Raw genomic sequence first — 17,947 nt, 5'->3', positions numbered from 1 at the left:
GACCACTTTTCATAAGTCCAACAGGCGGTCTTATTAGTTATGTTTCACTGTACGTCCTAAATTTTTATCAGAGAAATTGAATATTTAAACTAATTTTATTTCAAAACTATACATAAAAGTCATATGACCGCAAATACCGAGTGATTACGATTTCATAAATAAATTCGTTTTGGACGCCACACTGAAGGCTTAACAGTTATTTAGAGGTGTTTTTAAACGGTATTTTGCATATTTCGGTAACTTCTGCATTTAAAAGCATTATTGGGGTGGATAATGTGAATGTTTATCAACTGTCAAATTCTGGTAGACATTTCAATTGGGGTTTTTCCATAACGTAATGTCGCTTCGCTTTGGTATGGTATGAAATTGAGGGTGTTTATCCCATACACCATCAGTTACTGACAGTGTAACTAATAGTACTAGTCCAAATGTATTCTCGAGTCAAGTCTAAACTTCGTTTCTCATCAAATACAAAATTCCAAAAAACAACACACTTTATCTCTAGTATTTAATGGCCATAGTTTATGACTGAGAACATTATTTTGCAAACTTTATAAATGTTCTTTGTCAAATAGTAGGTTGTGAATTTTTAAAATGAATACAAGGAACAAATCAATAACTTTACAGTAACGGTTGCATGTCATACCTTAATGTTCGCTATATAATGTCTATATACAACCAAACATGCCCATCGTTATCACAAGCAATATTAATCACTAAGCAAGAAAATAAGTGTCTAAAAATAGTATGTTGTATATCAAACAATTATGTTAGCGATAACGAATCTGTCAATTAGCTATAAATACTGAAGAAACAAAATGTGATATTGACAAAGTTTGTGAATTCATTTGATTTTTGTGCTACAAATTGTACTGCAATAAGGTACAAAAATAGCACTATATAACAGTAACACAATCTCCTTATATATTTGGATTGATCAAGATTAGTATACATACATCCAAACAACATTGAGGAAAGGGTAAGCAAATTTACAACAATAATATACAGTAATTGCGGCAAAAATCAAAGCTGGAGTCACGGGGGTATTTAATTTCCGAGACATACTGTGGACAAAAACACATATAGTTTCACAAATGGCATTCATGATATCCTTCATGTCACTCACAAATAAAACTGTTTCCGTTTGCGACGAACGCACAGCCAAGCACTTTTTGAATAACGAGTAAAGCAGCATTTGAAGTCAAGAACATATACATGCCTTATATTGTCTTCATTTAGAATTGTCTTGTCTCCAATTTAAATGGAAAATACTGATGTATAGATCCATCGTCCGCCCATGTTTATAGTTCATATATGAACATGAATAGTATTAGTTATACAAACACAGTCGTTCGTTGAAAAGACACTTATTTCACAACACCCTTATTCCAGAGGATATATGAATACTTATTTTTTAATTTGTTCAGTGACCTATTTAAGTCATTTTTGCACATGAGTTCTGATATATCAAGAAACACATTCTTCAGACTCCTAAAAGTGCAGTATTATAACCTCGAGAGAAACAAAACACATTGTCCCATAACCCATTTATCATACAGGAATGCTTTCAAATGTCATTTTTCTTCTATTTAAACATCTACTCAATTGTTGACAGTTATTCATTTCTCGTCGTCTAACGTCTCCTTATCCAGTTCTATTATTTCGTTGTCTCCTTCTGAGACATCTTCATCATCGTAATTTTCACTTTCAGTTTCAAATACCTGTTTCACAGACCCGGTGACTGAGAAAGTACTATCGTTGGTCATCTCAGAAAGATCGGGTCCTTCGTCACCTAAATCAATTTGATCTTTCACTGCCTTATTATCACTGCCAGTGTTTCTTCTTTTTATAAGATAATCCGTAATATCACCGTCCAAAAGAGCCCCGCCATTGTGTTGCACCATCCAACAGGAAACGGAAGTATTCGTTGCTAGATTCAAACGATGCCCCAGTGTAGCCATTACTTTCCTGGGTCGTTGTGTGTTTCCGCTTACACGTAGCCGACCCATAAGTTTACCTTTACGATTTTTCGTTTTCTTTAAAATCACATTTCGATAAAGGAACTGTCCTGTAAACAGAATATAATATGTTAAACTGTTATGTAAATTCTTTTAAAACATCAGCTAGACAAGTATATTCAAGATGTAACACAACTCGATAAGCGAACATTGTAGTGATAGAACCACTTAAAATTGATGGGAACAGTCCTTGCATATATAACAAAAAGACAGACTGCATTGATTGCATCAAAAGATTAACTTACCAAGTAAACCATGTGTATGATATGAAAGACCCTTGTGCTCGACGATATAAAAACCCAAAAAGTTGACCTTGCCCGTGCTCAACTGTGACTTTGGCTTCATGTGACGCATCACTAAAAGTGTAACCCTATCGCTGAAAATCACCACGACCATTGTTCCCTCCTGATCTACGACGATCTTAGTTTTCCCATGACCCAGGGTAGTTCCATTCTCCCAATCTATGGTTTCGCCCATCAGCGTTAGCTTAGTGGGAGTGATGTGAAGGGAAAACTTCCAGCGCTTTATAGTTATCTCCCCCAAAAAGGTTTTGATAACGCCAGGTGGCGTAAAGACGGTGATGTTTGATTCTTTTGGCATTTTGTTTGCAACCACCTTTGCGTTCACTGTAAGACCTTAAATGTAAGTACAAACTGCAAGTTTAGTAAATATTAGTTTAACCATATCGCTTAATAGTATTCAACAGCATACACAACTGGAAGAATTATATATGTGCTAAACTATACCTTCATATGCCAAAATTAAAATTACTCGCCTCTTGCTCAGGAATTTCGCAAAATACAAAGCGATACGGTGTTAGAAATAGCTGTATTCTGGTTTCAAGCTTACAAACTAACCTGAGTATTTGTCGGTCATGAGTTGGTAAACGTCACCCTCCTCTCCCATGACGTCAAAGCAGATGGCGTATTCCAAATCCTTCACGTTCACGATAAAGTGCGGGTCGTTGTCCGCCATCGCCTTGGAGTGTTCTGGAATAGCATGGGCACCATGCTTTTCTCATTATCATAAAACTAAATGGAACGAAATTAGAACAAAAAAATCTCTCGAACGAACAAAAAAGCAATTCACAGCAGTTAAACAACGTTGGCCAAATGCACTATCAATGTATGTTCCTTCGAAGACAAACACTCTTTCTCCTTCAAAAGATGTGTTGTGTTTGTCAAATAAGGGAGACATTTTTAACAATATAATTTTCATCTTTAAAAACAAGATATTTTCATTATTATGGCTACTTACTTATTTTTCCCGCCAGGGCTTGAGGACCGGATGGGGAAGTAAGAGCAGCATTCCCAGGGTCGTCTTCCTCATCGAGAACTCTTGCGTCGTCTGTATGACATAAGCGTACACATATTATTTTTTAGAACAACATTTGACTTTTCAGCACGAGTGACACAAATATTTATCATTTAATGAACATACACTATACAGATGAGTGACCTGGTCCAATGAAGTTAATCTTTGTACGCTTATGCTGAAATATGATTGCATTTCATCCTTTGACCAAACTATGACGCATTTAATAATATTTCAACTATAAGTCGCAGAGATGTTATAATTTATTTACATGTACTGGTGTTTAAGGTCTCTTTTGCAGGTGTATGTTTATTAATTCTCTAAAATGTATGTAACTGTCATACTTCATTCAAATTTATTGTTTCGAGTACTGCGGATCGTAAATAAAACACCAAAAAACAAGTGTTACAAAAAGTTACCACCTTTTATCACTTTCTGGTCCAGTACAAAACAAAAACAACAAATAAACATGTTTTGTATGCATACAACTGTCCCTACCTTCCTGAACGTTGTAGTCGGTCTCGTTAGATTTCTTCTCCTCGGGTTTGGTTACCACCATTGATGTCACAGGCGTCACAAAGTTATACTACAAATATATACATATTTCAAATCAAAATAGCGTCCTGGTATGTAAACAAGAAGGCCATGGTGGCCCTGGTCGCTCACCTGAGAAGTATTAATGATAAGTAAGGGTTGTAAAACATCTTTTTGTCAAATTCAATGGTTTTTTATTACCATTTTTTATTGAATTAGTAAACGGTGAAATTTGATATGATTAGTAATGGAGGAGCAAGAAAAAGAAATTAAGACTTTTTCAGAAAGTGAATTGAACGCAGTACACAATGAAGTTGTATACATTTTATGAATAAAAGAAATGACACTGCATTATAGTACCGTGATTTTATATGTTGAATATTTAAGGCATTTGAAAGAATTTCTGGATATATTGCACATACAGCAAGTTCTGTTCAAACTTGTGGCTTATAAAGTGTGTCAACAGCCCCCAGCATCCATGTTTATCAACAAAGCAGAAGCATCTTCATGTTCTGATCAAGTTTCATAAAGATTGGATAATAAATGTGACTTCTAGAGTGTTAACAAGGTTTGACTACATAGCCATATAAGGAAAAAATGCCACGCCCCCTTGCAGCCATGTTGTTTTTTTTTTACGGATCTCAACCATTTTCAAACTCAGCCCAGATATCATTAGTACAAATATTCTGACCAAGTTTCATGAGCATTGGACCAAAAATGTGACTTCTAGAGTGTTAACAAGGTTTTACTATAGCCATATAAGGAAAACTGCCCCGCCCCCTGGCAGCCATGTTTTTCAACAGACCAGAAACATTTTCAAACTCATCCAAGATATCGTTAGAAAAAATGTTCTGACTAAGTTTCATGAAAATTGGACAATAAATGTGACTTCTAAAGTGTTAACAAGGTTTTACTATACACTAAAGCCATATAAGGTAAACTGCCACGCCCCCTGGCGGCCATGTTTTTCATTCAACTGGAACCATTTTCGAACTCTTTCCAAGATATTATTAGGGACACGTGTTCTGACCAAGTTTCATGAAGATTGGACTAAAAATGTGACTTCTAGAGTGTTAACAAGGTTTTACTATAGCCATATTAGGAAACTGCCACGCCCCCTGACAGCCATGTTTTTCAACCAACCAGAACCATTTTCGAACTCGTTCAAGATATCATTATAACAAATGTTCTGACTAAGTTTCATGAAGATTGGACAATGAATGTGACTTCTAGAGTGTTAACACGGTTTTATTATAGCCATATTAGGAAAACTGCCCCGCCCCCTGGTGGCCATGTTTTTCATCCAACCGAAACAATTTTTAAACTTGTCCAAGATTTAATTGGGACACATGTTCCCACCAAGTTTCATGCAGATTGGACTAAAAATGTGACTTCTAGAGTGTTAACAAGGTTTTACAATCGTTATATAAGGAAAACTGCCACGCCCCCTGGCAGCCATGTTTTTCAACCAACCGGAACCATTTTCGAACTCGTCCAAGATATTATTGAGACACATGTTCAAACCAAGTTTCATGAAGATTGGACGATAAATGTGACCTTTAGAGTGTTAACAAGGTAAATGTTGACGACGCACGACGCACAACGCACGACGCACGACGGACAAAAGGCGATCACAATAGCTCACCATGAGCACGTTGTGCTCAGGTGAGCTAAAAATACAATTGTTTGTATGAGTTAAATCATAAATTTTAAAAAAAATCAATAGAATAATGCTCTAGCTAATATCACAACATGATACAATATAAAATTAAACATAAACACAAAAACATACAAATATAAAAATTACGTCACACAATTGTATAAACAATGCAAATAACGTCATATAAGTATAAAATTACAAACATATATATTACATAGAAAATACACCACCAATGAATATATCCTTAGTATCGAATTAATTGATTGTACTTATACCATGTAAACGTTCTCCATTGTGCTCTAACTACTGTTAGCATCAAATACATACAACACAAACAAATACCCGAATCAAAATGTTACGACAACAATTAAATAACAAATTTATATTGCCATACTATAACTTCCTAACACACTAATACAACATATACTACAGATGCAGGTTATAACATTAAAAAGTATTTAATAAACAAATTATATCGTCAAATTTTGTCACATACGTACGTAATAGACATACACAATTTAAAATAGACACTAAGTTATACTACTTATACAATTCCCACAAAACAATTATATTACAAATGGACATATCGTCACATCTCCACAAACAGCTATGTTTAAAAATTGTAAAACAGCTAATATAGGTTACGCAAACCATATCTGATGTAAGAAAGTAGTCCGAATCTCTTTCACAGGCGAGAAAATAACTTAAACGAATACTCGTAGTCTATCAAGTTGCCAGAAAAATATTGTCTATGCAATTTTGTACTCTATTTAAGTGGAGGAATTATATTTTATTTGAACAATAGTAATTTATTTTATGGGCGAAACAATAGTTGACATAACATTCTTACTCTCTTAAATTGCAAAAACAATATTTATTTGAACAATAGTACTCTCTTTCATTTGCGGAACACTACATATTATTTACAATCGTACTCTCTCTCTAATTGGCTTGATAATATTCTTAATGAATAGGCTTACACTTCTTGTAAATTATATGAATAATGGTACTTTAATTAGTAAGCGCACCAATATTTAATGAGAACATACGGACGCTCTCTAAGTGGCGAAACAAGGTTCAGTATAAATTCCCGCACTCTCTACAATTTGCAAGATAATGTTGATTTTTTTAAAGATCCCTTTTGAATAAGCAGTACTCTACATTAGGAGCGGACAATCGCGTTCTTTTTTGTAGGAATATTACTTGATAATAACGTTCTGCTTCTTAATTGTTTTAACAATAAATAACATGTTATATGAATAATAGCGTATACGCACTTTAATGGCCAGATTGACGGCGTCCAGGCGGAGGTCGTCCCTTAGCAACGCGTTCTCCGTCTTAAGCTCCTCTTCTAGTAGTTTCTTGATGGTCAGGTAGGCCCACGTCTTCTGCACGATCGTAGGGAAATCCAACCGGGTCTTGAACTCTGACACTGACAAAAGAATGGCCAAATATTAATAATTGGACATTTTTTTCTGCACCAGCAGGAGACACGCTTTATTATAGGATGTGGTTTTGTATTTGTTGCGAAAGATGTCGTCTTGTAACATTTTGGCCGCTCCTTCCTTCAAATGTGATGGAAGAACGCTTTATGTTGTTTCAGTCGGTCGCATGTCTTTGTTTAAGTTAATGATTAGGGACCATAATGGCCCTTGATCCGCGGAAATCAACAACACGTACATCATAAATCACGTCATTCAACGATACTTATTTAAAAAAAAGAGTACGTTGAAAGTAAAAAAAACGTTGCAATGAATTTAAGAAAAAATACCATTTTGTTAGTATACAAAAAGAGATTTGAACGTCATTCTGTGCATGTTTATAACTATAAAAGCTAAACTTAAACGTTAAATAAAACATGTTCTCATTTCAACTTTTCTAAATATCCATTTGGTAAGAACAATACAAAAAAATAAACTTAACATTCAGCTGTAAGCAGCTTTCAAACGTTTTTATTTTGGCTTGTCATGTGATTTAGAAATTCGATAACGTAATTGCACCATATAAATAATATATAAACACTATTATATTTTATTTTCTAGTAATTTATTTCTAAGTGTGATTCCTTAAACAGTTAACTATTCTATAGTTAACACATTTGATTGAAGCGCAAATCTTCACTTAGAGGAATCTCAGCCTCGCCGCAATAATAGCCATACGTTGCTGACGCCTATTGCCCAACATTAAGACCAACACAAAAGGACGAGACACAAAAATTGCGAACCAAACATACAAGCATGAACAAACGGGGTATCTGCCGTGGAACGGTCAATCCACACTCGGTTTCATAGAAGCATATTAATAAAGATAAACAATAATAGTCTGAATCACGGTTGCCGGTTTGTAGAAGGCTAGTTTTGCAATCGGATGAATGAAATTAACTTCGAATTATCCATATACGTGTAAGAACACCGTCGATAAATGTGCTGGTTCTAAATATAAAATCTTATTTTATACTATATAATTATATCGCCTCTAAGCGTAATTTCGCATTTACAATTGAAATTGCCCAGATAGTAAACTGATTCCCAATAACGGAAATATATGAATGACCTCAAAATGTAGGAGTTTTAAAGGCCTAAATATAGGACAATTTGAGATTTAAAATCCTTCTTAACCACTGTTTTGTTCATTTTTAACTAAGATCATAACAACAACAAAATCGGGAATAAGAATGTCCCTGGATAGTTCATCTGTGTAATGATTTTGTTAGCAGAATATATATGTTGCTGTTAAAGTTTTCATTAACCATTGGACTGTCGTGGTTAGTTTTTACCCCTGGGATATTATTTGAGCAAACTATGCATATGCCCACTATATAATGCTACATGTACGTAACAAACATTGCACATTTGCGCCTTTTGGTTTCTTAGATGATTTTGTTTAAGTTTTCACAATATAATGACATTATTATTATAAAACTTCTGTTCCTCGTGGTATTTTAAAAGAAAACTCGTAAAGTTGTTTTGCAGTTTTATTAAGTCTATATAATGCTATAAATCCAAGGGGCGTGGTCAGTTTCGACAAGAAATCTTCAATACAATATTACATACTTTATATCGCACCTCTGGGTCTCAACCTTTCAGAGAAGAAAATTGTGTGGTTATTTTACAAATTATGTCCATATTAAATCTTTGACACCCAGTGTATAGCCAGTTTTTAACACCTTGGGCATCAACAGAAAAAAAAACTTGGTACTTGTTCATTACATTTTGCTTAATACCAAATACATGGGCACAGACATTATTGTGTGGGAGAAGGTTTTACAAGTTTTCACCATATACATATACGAAAAACAACTTACCCACAGGGCATACCCGTTTTGATTTCAGAGGCATGATTTGAACGAATTTGTGAAGGAACAAATATAAAGGGTTACAATGTCAAACCTCTGGGCCTTGAAATTTCAGCGATGATTTGTTTATTTTGCGATTGGTCAATTTTCGATTTAAGTCAAAGTAAAGCATATCTTAGGTAAGGATCACTGCATTATAGAAAATGTCAATTATCTAATCTCTGCTTTATTGATATTGAGAAGATTTTAATTTTTCACTCGATGTTTATAGGCGAAACAAGATACACACATTGAAATAATTTAGTATGTTAAAAGATGAACACATTTAAGTCATTTAAATGTAACATTATCATACGTAATAAATACTTGCCTTCAAAATGATACGTTCTTTGCTTTCCCATTCTAACTGTTTGCAAAAATATTTACATTAATAGATATTTGGTTAATTTTAGAAACATAAAGGAACATTTATAACAAATTTCAAAGTATAGTAATATATAGAAAAATATTCGAGAGTTGACGCCTTGTATTGGTAAGGTTAAGACAAAATAAGAACGATCAAAATGTTAACATAATTATTCTACATTTGACATAACAAAATAACTCGATTATAATGACATACTGAAAAGTATTTTATAGAATCAATAATACGTAATTACGTGTATTTCTGTTGTTTTGCACCACTTCCGTTGTCGCCGTCAACTCCAACAGGCCCTGGTTGCTGGTGCCGACTACGGTCATCGTAATCGCGTTGAAGTCATCTGCCTTTTCGTTCAATAGTCCGGCCACCACCAGCTCCGAACCGTCGAAAAAGCTCGGGAACTGCGTTCGCGTCACCGACGTCAAGTTGACGGTATCGTCAAGGTACGTGAACGACAGTTTTGACAGCAGGACGTTGGAAATTTCGTCGTAAAATCCGACCAACTGAAGCGTAGAATCGGCGTCGGTGTAAATCTTCCGAGCGAAGCCGCTATTCCGCGCAGAAATCTTTTTCAAAAAGTTATAGTTGGCATCATCGCCAAAAGCTAAACTGAAGATCTGAATTTTATCTCTGTTCCGTTCATCGATATTGTTAAGGATTTTTTTGAAGCTTGTAACGCCGACGGTCGGGTCACCATCTGTGAGAAAAACGATTATCGGAGCGCTGACACCCACGTCGCTGAAGTCTTGAAGATTATTGATCGCGCCTACTAAAGCGTCGTTAACGTTTGTTCCTACGGAGGAAAACGTGAAGAAAACGTAACAAAGTGCTGGTATATTAACACAAGAAACATGATTCATTTAAACTGTTCAATTTAAAAAAATATTAATTTTAATTGTGTGTCAATGTATCTAGTAACTCAGTTTGTCACTCAAATTTACGTTTACGAATAAATTATAAAATGTTAAATGAGCTACTTATAAATGTTTAAATACATATCTATCGTAAAAATCATAAAATGTCAATGTATATGCTAACTCATTACATAGATATAACATCTCACATTCACTCAACTTTACAATCATATACAGCCATGAATTCTATGTCGAAGAGAAACGCTATATATTACAATAATGGTGATGCATATATGATATCCAAAGTATTATACATATTGTCAGGTCATTTCCCGTCAATTTAAAAACCACGATTACCAAAAAATACATGAATCTCATGTCAATTTAAGAAGAGTGTTCGTACCTCCATCGGCGATAAGTTCCTGTACGTAGTCGGTTGCCGCAGCAATATTCGCCTTGGAGGCAGGAAGCATTCTAGGAGACCAGGAGTCCGTTTGGCTCGCAAACGTGATAATGTTGAATAGGTCGTCCGAGCTCAGTTCAGTCAGAATCTGAGTCATTGCCTCCTAGAGGGGACATTCGATCATAGATAATTATTTGTATACATTTTACATCTTTCAAATTACTTAATCAAAATAATGTCTCGAATTTACCGCAGGATAAGTTTGCAAATTGTTGTTGAGGTGTTTAAATTACTTGATATTCAATCGAAGGTATGTATTGGGAGTATGTTGATCGTCTTACTTTCTGGAGGTCTAAGGAAGCCTTGTTTTGCACAACCGATACTGTTTTACAAACTATGCTATTCACGGTGATATTCGTTACTGTTCGTGCAAGAAAAGTCCAGAGAAACTTAAATGCAAAAACCTTGAGTTGGTAAAAACACAAGTACATTGAGTTGGTAGAAATACAAGAACGTTGAGTTAGTAGAAATACAAGTACTTTGAGTTGGTAGAAAAACAAATACATTGAGTTGGTTGAAATACAAGTACCTAGATTTAGTAGAAATACAATAACCTTGAGTTGGTAGAAAAACAAGTACCTTCAGTTGGCAGAAATGCAAGTACCTTAAGTTGGTAGGAATACAAGTACCTTGAGTTAGTAGAAATACAAAAACATTGAGTTGGTAGAAGTACAAGTACCTTGATTTAGTAGAAATACATGTACCTTGATTTAGTAGAAATACAAGTACTTTGAGTTCGTAGAAATACAAGTTCCTTGAAATAGCAGAAATTCGAGTACATTGAGTTAGGAGAAATATGAGTGCCTTGAGTAGGTAGAAATACAAGTACCTTAATTGGTAGAAATACAAGTACATTGAGATAGTAGAAATACGAGTACATTGAATTTGTAGAAATACGAGTATATTGAGCTAGTAGAAATACGAGTACCAATAGTAGGTGGAAATACAAGTACATTGAGTTGGTTGAAATACAAATTACTTGAGTTGTAGATATACAAATACCTTTAGTTGGTAGAACTACAAGTACCTTGAGCTGGTAGATTTTCCTTCCGAAGCTCATGGAACCACTGACGTCGAGTACGAAGAGGATCTTCTTGCGGAGGGGCTGGATACCGATTGGGGCAAAGAAGTGAACGAAATACCCGTCCACGATCTAAAATACGCAACATGAAATACAGACGTGAAACTTCGGCTGCACCAGCAGGAGAGATATATTGTTTTGTCATGCGCTATTATATTTATGGCAATATAAAGAAGTGAAACAACAGCTGCTGGAGCAGTATTGAATTTTCATTAAAAACAATTAGTTGGTCCTTTATTTAAGGCAAGTGACCGATTGCCCAAACAGTACAAAACAGCACAATACAGCACAATACAAACCAACATAAGAAATAAATTGCTGAAAATTGAGACACAAAACAAATGTATTATGTGAGAAACGCGTACATAACAAAAACACTAAACTAGGGCAACCGCCTTTTAACGATTTATGCAACAGAGCTGTGGTTTGTCTTAAGTATTCTGTTTAATTGAAGTCCTAAAACATGCTCTCGATTTTAAAAAAGATCGACAAATATATTGGGTAAATTTGCCAAGCGATTTTTTACATAGAAACTAAAAAATAAAGTAATTTTAACAAGCAATTAGTATGTACAAAACATCACTCAATAAATTCAAGAACATTGTAGAAGCAAACACATTTTTAATGAATACGTACCTGAAAAATATTTTTTATTCGTCAAAACTGTATTAACACAAGGTAATAAAAGTTATGTTTAATCAAAGAAGAATAATGTTTTTAATCAAAGCATTATAAAACTTAAGTTGATGTGTACTACTCATATTTAAAATTATTTTACGCCAACTTACATACATATCCCCAACGTCCAGTGACCTCTCGACGTCATATTGAACGCTGAACATTCCCGAGATGCCGTGCGTGGACACGCGCACCTGCTCCGCCGGAGAGGGGCTGTATCGGATGTAGGCAGTGCGGGGTGAGGGTCGCTCAACAAGCGCCAGTTCGTTCGTTGCTGTTAGAAAAAACATCTTACTTAACACCAGTTACTTCATTGAGCTGTTCTGGAGTTCCAAATTTATATCTTGAAATAGTTTGTTCCATTCTTAATTCCATACTTTGGTTGCAAAGATGGCTTGCTTATGTTTTTGTTTTCTCAACCTATACAAGCATTTTCAATGTTTCGTGTTTCCTCGTGACACATCATCTATTTGGACAAACACGAAACACCCTGTGTACCTCTGATAAGCAAACTCATAACATATCTATATCCCCGCCGAGCTTGTTTGAGCGGTGACATTGAGTTTTAAACAGCTTTATTGACTCCTGACCTATGCAAATCTTCTGAATGTCATTTTCAGGATAAACATCTAATGGGAATAAGAGATACGAATACAGTGAACGATAAACTGTTGATCTTCAAATGTTACCTTGACCTTGAGTCAGTATGACTGGCTAATGGCTTCTACACATCGTCACAATAGCCTTAAGATTGCAGCCTAGTTGAAAACCATTCACGGTCTTTGAATATATGTGGAGCTATATTGAGCAGACACGAAAATGAAGGCTTAAACCTTAGCCTTGATATGTGACCTTTTAATCATCGTTCGAGAAAATAATGTAACAGGTTGAGAAGATATGGAGCGGGCACTTTATTTAAGGCTCAAAAGTTGACTTCGAATTAAAATCCTGAGCCGGCATGACTGGCATATGACTTCCACACGTCCAAATGAACCATAATATGGACCTAAGTTGCATTTATATCCTTTAGACAGTAGTGATTAAGTCATAAGACATATGGGCTGGGCTAGAAAATCTATTCACACACATTTAACCTTGACGTTTTAAAATTGACCTCGAGCAAGAGTTTCGGACTCATGCCTTCTGCTCATCTTTTTAATCACCTTAATACTTTAGCCAAGTTTCCTGAAAGTTCCTAAACGGTTAAGAAGATATGGAGCGGACACGAATATGGAGATAAAAACTTTGACCCTTTAGTCTGTCCTTCACATTGAGCCGTCATAATGCATTCTGCTAATCGCCTCGGTGTACTTTATATTTGAAGGAAGTTTCATTGTGTAAAAACATTTTGCTTAAAATGGTGGAAGAGTTATGGAACGTAGAGTCTTACGAACAGACAGACGGACAAACAGATTTGCGGTTAGATAGACGGACGTTAAGCATTCCTAAAAGAACCCGTCGGCTTTGCGACCGGGAAAAACTATATTATTTGGTTAGTATAAGATCTAAAGAAGCATTAGTCATATTAAACACTCACTCGGCAAAGAAAACGCGTTTGCCCATATGTCGTTTCTGACGGGAGGTATTCTCAGAGCGGTTATCTCCCTCGACTCGGAAATGTACACCTCCACGAGCAGTTGGTCCACAATCTGCTTCGGGTCGATGTAGACCACGTGGTCGTAGTGGCCTCGTTTCCGCTGGAGCACCTCGTTGTACGTCAAGATGAACGTCACCTCCGACTGCGCGGCGATGTTGATACTTACGCGGAAACGGTTCGAATCTCGTGGCCTGGATAATGACCGTTTGTTTGGTTTTTGAATATTTGTAAAATAAAAACATGAATTTTTAGTCTTATAAGGAGCCATACGCATGCAATAAGGTTGCAAATAGTAAACATGATGATAGTAAATCAACTCTGGAAAATGCGGCGTCAATGCAGTATTTGAAGGATTAAAATGTACGTGCTTCCATTGGAAAGAATCTTAGACTATTTTCATATTACAGTGAACACGACTATGTATTACGTGTATTTGCATGTGTTATATGTAACAGTAACATACATGCACATTCTTGCACGATGGTTTAGACAAATGACATGTGAAATTCCGTCACATTAGTATCCGTTTTCTTTAATGGTTGCTTATTGACAGCTATAAATTGTACACTCACCACTGAGCTCTATTACTCATTTTAATTAATTTAGTAAACATGTGACCTTTTATAATATTTACTTGACAATAATTATGCTTTCGTGTTTCATTTTGCTATATATGGTGCAATCAAAACATCACGGTGAACACTCAAAACGGATTCTATACCAACAATCGGAGAACGCATACTTTGTTCGTTTAAAACCCTTTTTAATGACCCACCATGACTATTATACTTGAGTAAGATTATAAACATAATCGAAGATTCTGTTGAAGCTAAGACTTACTTGTCGTGGAACATATGTGCTGCGGAGTGTCCTTTCCGCTTCGCTTTTTCGTATGTCTGTAGAGCCTGTTCTTTCTCCTTGACCGTGCCAGGGTAGGCTATCCCGTCAACCATCCTGCAAAACAAAATAACTCCGTGTAATAATACATGAATAGTTCATTACTAGGCCTTAACAATTAAGAGCGTATTATTTAGACAATTACAAACGGCAGAGCTTTGCTGGACGTCTATAATCGACCTGCTTCCGATATATCGACCCGAGGGCCTACGACCAGAGTGTCGTTATACGGCTGCAACCGATGATAAACGCCCGGACCAGCTCTGTCGCACGTTTATATTGTTTCTATTACATATAATCATTTTTTCCTTCAATATTATTTATTACATAACTAGCGTTTCGTACTTTTACAACTGATTACGCATATGACGTATCTCGTGTGACGTAATTTATATGACGAAACAACCAGTTTTAGATTTAAAGAAAGATTATCTGGATTGTTGGTATAAATTCTTATTTTTTTAAACAATCGAACAAATTAAAACAAATTAAAAACTTGTTTTGGATTCCTTGTTTGTCATGAATATAAAAACATAAGAATAAGATAAATCACTCGGGCAAGTCATTCAATTTTGTAAATCGTGTTTATGTAATAGTGGACAGCATTCGATTCAAACGTTTTAACCAAATGATGTTTTGTAGACTAAATTAATAGTAACGGACGGACAAACAGAACATGGATGTGCATTTTTGGGCGATTGCCTTCTGCAATTCGCCCCATAGGTAACATAATATACGTTTACCGAAGAATGTAGTCCGTTACTGCATTTAACCACTTTGCATCCAGATTCTGCATTCGCAAACAACATGGCAAAGTGTTTTCACCGTGGCATTAGCACCCGAGTAACACGCAGTCCTCGTGGAAGGTGTATATAGCGACGAAATATCGGTTCAATACTGAACTATCTACACTTAACCGATACAGCGCATTTATGTTCTTTCGTTTTAAGAAATCAACTGCGTTCGCGATATGGACGACAACATTTAATTACCACGCGCTACATTTTTTAGTGTCAAAGTAAACATCTGAATGTTCTCTGCGCTACAAAGTTTTTATATGACAATTCGCTCGTGCTTTTCATGCCAGTTTTGAACTTTTTCCTTACACACGAAATACATGTTGTGGTTGTCACTTTCACAGCAGCTAATTAATTTGCGTTAATGTTTTCCAAGTAATCAAAACAATCTCGTATATGTCCGCCCTAACAGTAGAACATTATCAACATTTATTTTTTGTTCCAATAAAGTCGCTATATGACCTACACTGTGTCGATGTGACTTAAAATCCAGCAAATAAATTAATTGAATATATATTGAATATATTCATATATTGAAGATAAATGAATAATAATTGAATCTACATGATGTATAGAAATCTTATGACAACGTTTGTCTTCACGAAATCTCAGATACATATAACACTTATTCAGAGTAAAAACCTAGGTCACCAGTTCAAAAGAACGATGACGATGCTTTTGAAGAGGATGGATATAAAAGCATCAATTTAAGTATATCTATATCACCACAATTGTGTATGTGGGTACGAACATTTTGGATACGAAAATAAATTTGGGTACGAAACAAATTTGGGTACGAAACTGGGAGGCGGGTTACATTCTCGATCAAATCTAACAAGAAATATCTTTAAAAAGATAATCGGCGTGTGTTTTTCTGTACTACTTTTCGTAAAAACTTTCTATTACAATAAAATGTTTGTGGGTTATTGAAATTACGTTTCAGCAGATATATACAAAACATGACATGATCGTTAATAACACTTGTACATCATACCCTACCTTTATTTCGTTGTTACGTTCTTAATTTAATAATGTAATATGTACGGACGTAATTTCACATGCCCATGGGCATGGATATATGCTTTTTTCGGTTGAATATTTGTTAATTTAATTTCAATACGCATGGGCATGTTTGTTCATTAAGTATGGCAATACTTTCATGATGATTCTCGAAAGTAGGTATGAGCACATGGCCGGCCCAGGTGAGCTCAATCGTAAGAGCACTTGACTACCCGAGTTCGCCGTGTTAGTTAACATATGGAAAAGTTAACTAACCAAAGCGATATGACCTTATATATGCCGAAATCTAACAAACGAACGAATTATCAAACATGTTATGTACACTTAGGTGGTTGTGTAATTTCTGTTAGAATATCGTATTAAATATGTACATTTAAAATGATTGTGCCCGCACGTGAGTTGGTTTCCTTTTTTAAGTCTATAGGCGCCTAGGCTGCACCCAGTGTGTGTATTTGTGTATTTCCAAGGTTATGAGTTACCTCCGCGCCTAAGTCTGAATAATGTTGGGACCCGGAGTGTGTCCAGCACTCCTACCTAATAAGCTTAGACTGACGCCAGTTGGAACGAATTTAACATGATAGCTGCAATTTCCAGCTATTTATTTTTTACGGAAATACTTTTTAATTTTAGATATGGTCTTGTGCTGCGGGGGGATAGGATTTTCCGGAGAAAACCCCACCTTTAAGGTATTGTGACCACAAAACAAACAAACAAACAAACATTGCGCCGGAAGCGGGAATCGAACCGGTGTCGCAGAGGTGAAGAAGCATACATGTTTATATATATACATCAAAGCAGTGCAGCGTTTACAATTTGCAGGTTCGAAATTGTTCGTATTCTTTAGATTTGTGATCGCGTAAAAGGTTAATTTTACATGTTTCTCATTCGCAATTTATTTACAAAATCGAGAACAAATATCAAACACAATAGAGCAAATATTAAGTTGTTTCATTGGTCCATAAAGATAAAATGGATGTAAAATTACTAATTTAAAATCAACGTTTTGATACACTTTTTGAATTTGTTTCCCCAGAATATGCTGTTCTATTAATATTTACCTTTATCAATGATAATCAGCGAGGTATGCCGATTAGAAAAATCGAGCTATCTCAATCGGACTGGCTCGGTCTTTTACATAGGTGGTCATTGTGAAGAATTTGTTCATGGTATGATAACTTAGACGAGCTGCTTCGCAGCATCGTCAAAAAGCAGCATTTACTTTTAGCTAAATCATATATTATGTTGACAGCCTGTCACCCTTCCTTAATTCCATCTGTTTTATACAACTAAGGTGATCGGTTGGCATAACGGTGTATAG

At 35.5% G+C, this 17,947-nt stretch overlaps 1 protein-coding gene across 1 annotated transcript in view; it reads right to left on the bottom strand.

Annotated features, from left to right (window-relative positions):
• Window positions 1-494: 494 nt before the first annotated feature.
• The window catches only part of LOC127881612 (inter-alpha-trypsin inhibitor heavy chain H3-like), a 38,185-nt gene continuing 20,732 nt past the window's right edge, over window positions 495-17,947 (bottom strand). The window contains exons 3-14 of the mRNA XM_052429643.1: window positions 14,756-14,869; window positions 13,856-14,106; window positions 12,429-12,592; window positions 11,587-11,712; window positions 10,500-10,662; window positions 9,481-10,035; window positions 6,804-6,958; window positions 3,831-3,918; window positions 3,276-3,365; window positions 2,876-3,007; window positions 2,264-2,653; window positions 495-2,068 (exon numbers count right to left, since the gene is read on the bottom strand). Of these exons, the coding sequence (XP_052285603.1) occupies window positions 1,620-2,068; window positions 2,264-2,653; window positions 2,876-3,007; window positions 3,276-3,365; window positions 3,831-3,918; window positions 6,804-6,958; window positions 9,481-10,035; window positions 10,500-10,662; window positions 11,587-11,712; window positions 12,429-12,592; window positions 13,856-14,106; window positions 14,756-14,869 (2,677 nt within the window). The 3' untranslated portion in view covers window positions 495-1,619. The remainder of the gene's footprint in view (window positions 2,069-2,263; window positions 2,654-2,875; window positions 3,008-3,275; window positions 3,366-3,830; window positions 3,919-6,803; window positions 6,959-9,480; window positions 10,036-10,499; window positions 10,663-11,586; window positions 11,713-12,428; window positions 12,593-13,855; window positions 14,107-14,755; window positions 14,870-17,947) is intronic.

Source organism: Dreissena polymorpha, chromosome 5 (genome assembly GCF_020536995.1).
Source record: "Dreissena polymorpha isolate Duluth1 chromosome 5, UMN_Dpol_1.0, whole genome shotgun sequence".
Classification (NCBI taxonomy): Eukaryota; Metazoa; Mollusca; class Bivalvia; order Myida; family Dreissenidae; genus Dreissena; species Dreissena polymorpha.
The sequence above is the reverse complement of the archived record's forward strand: the minus strand, read 5'-3'. Positions and strand labels throughout refer to the sequence as shown.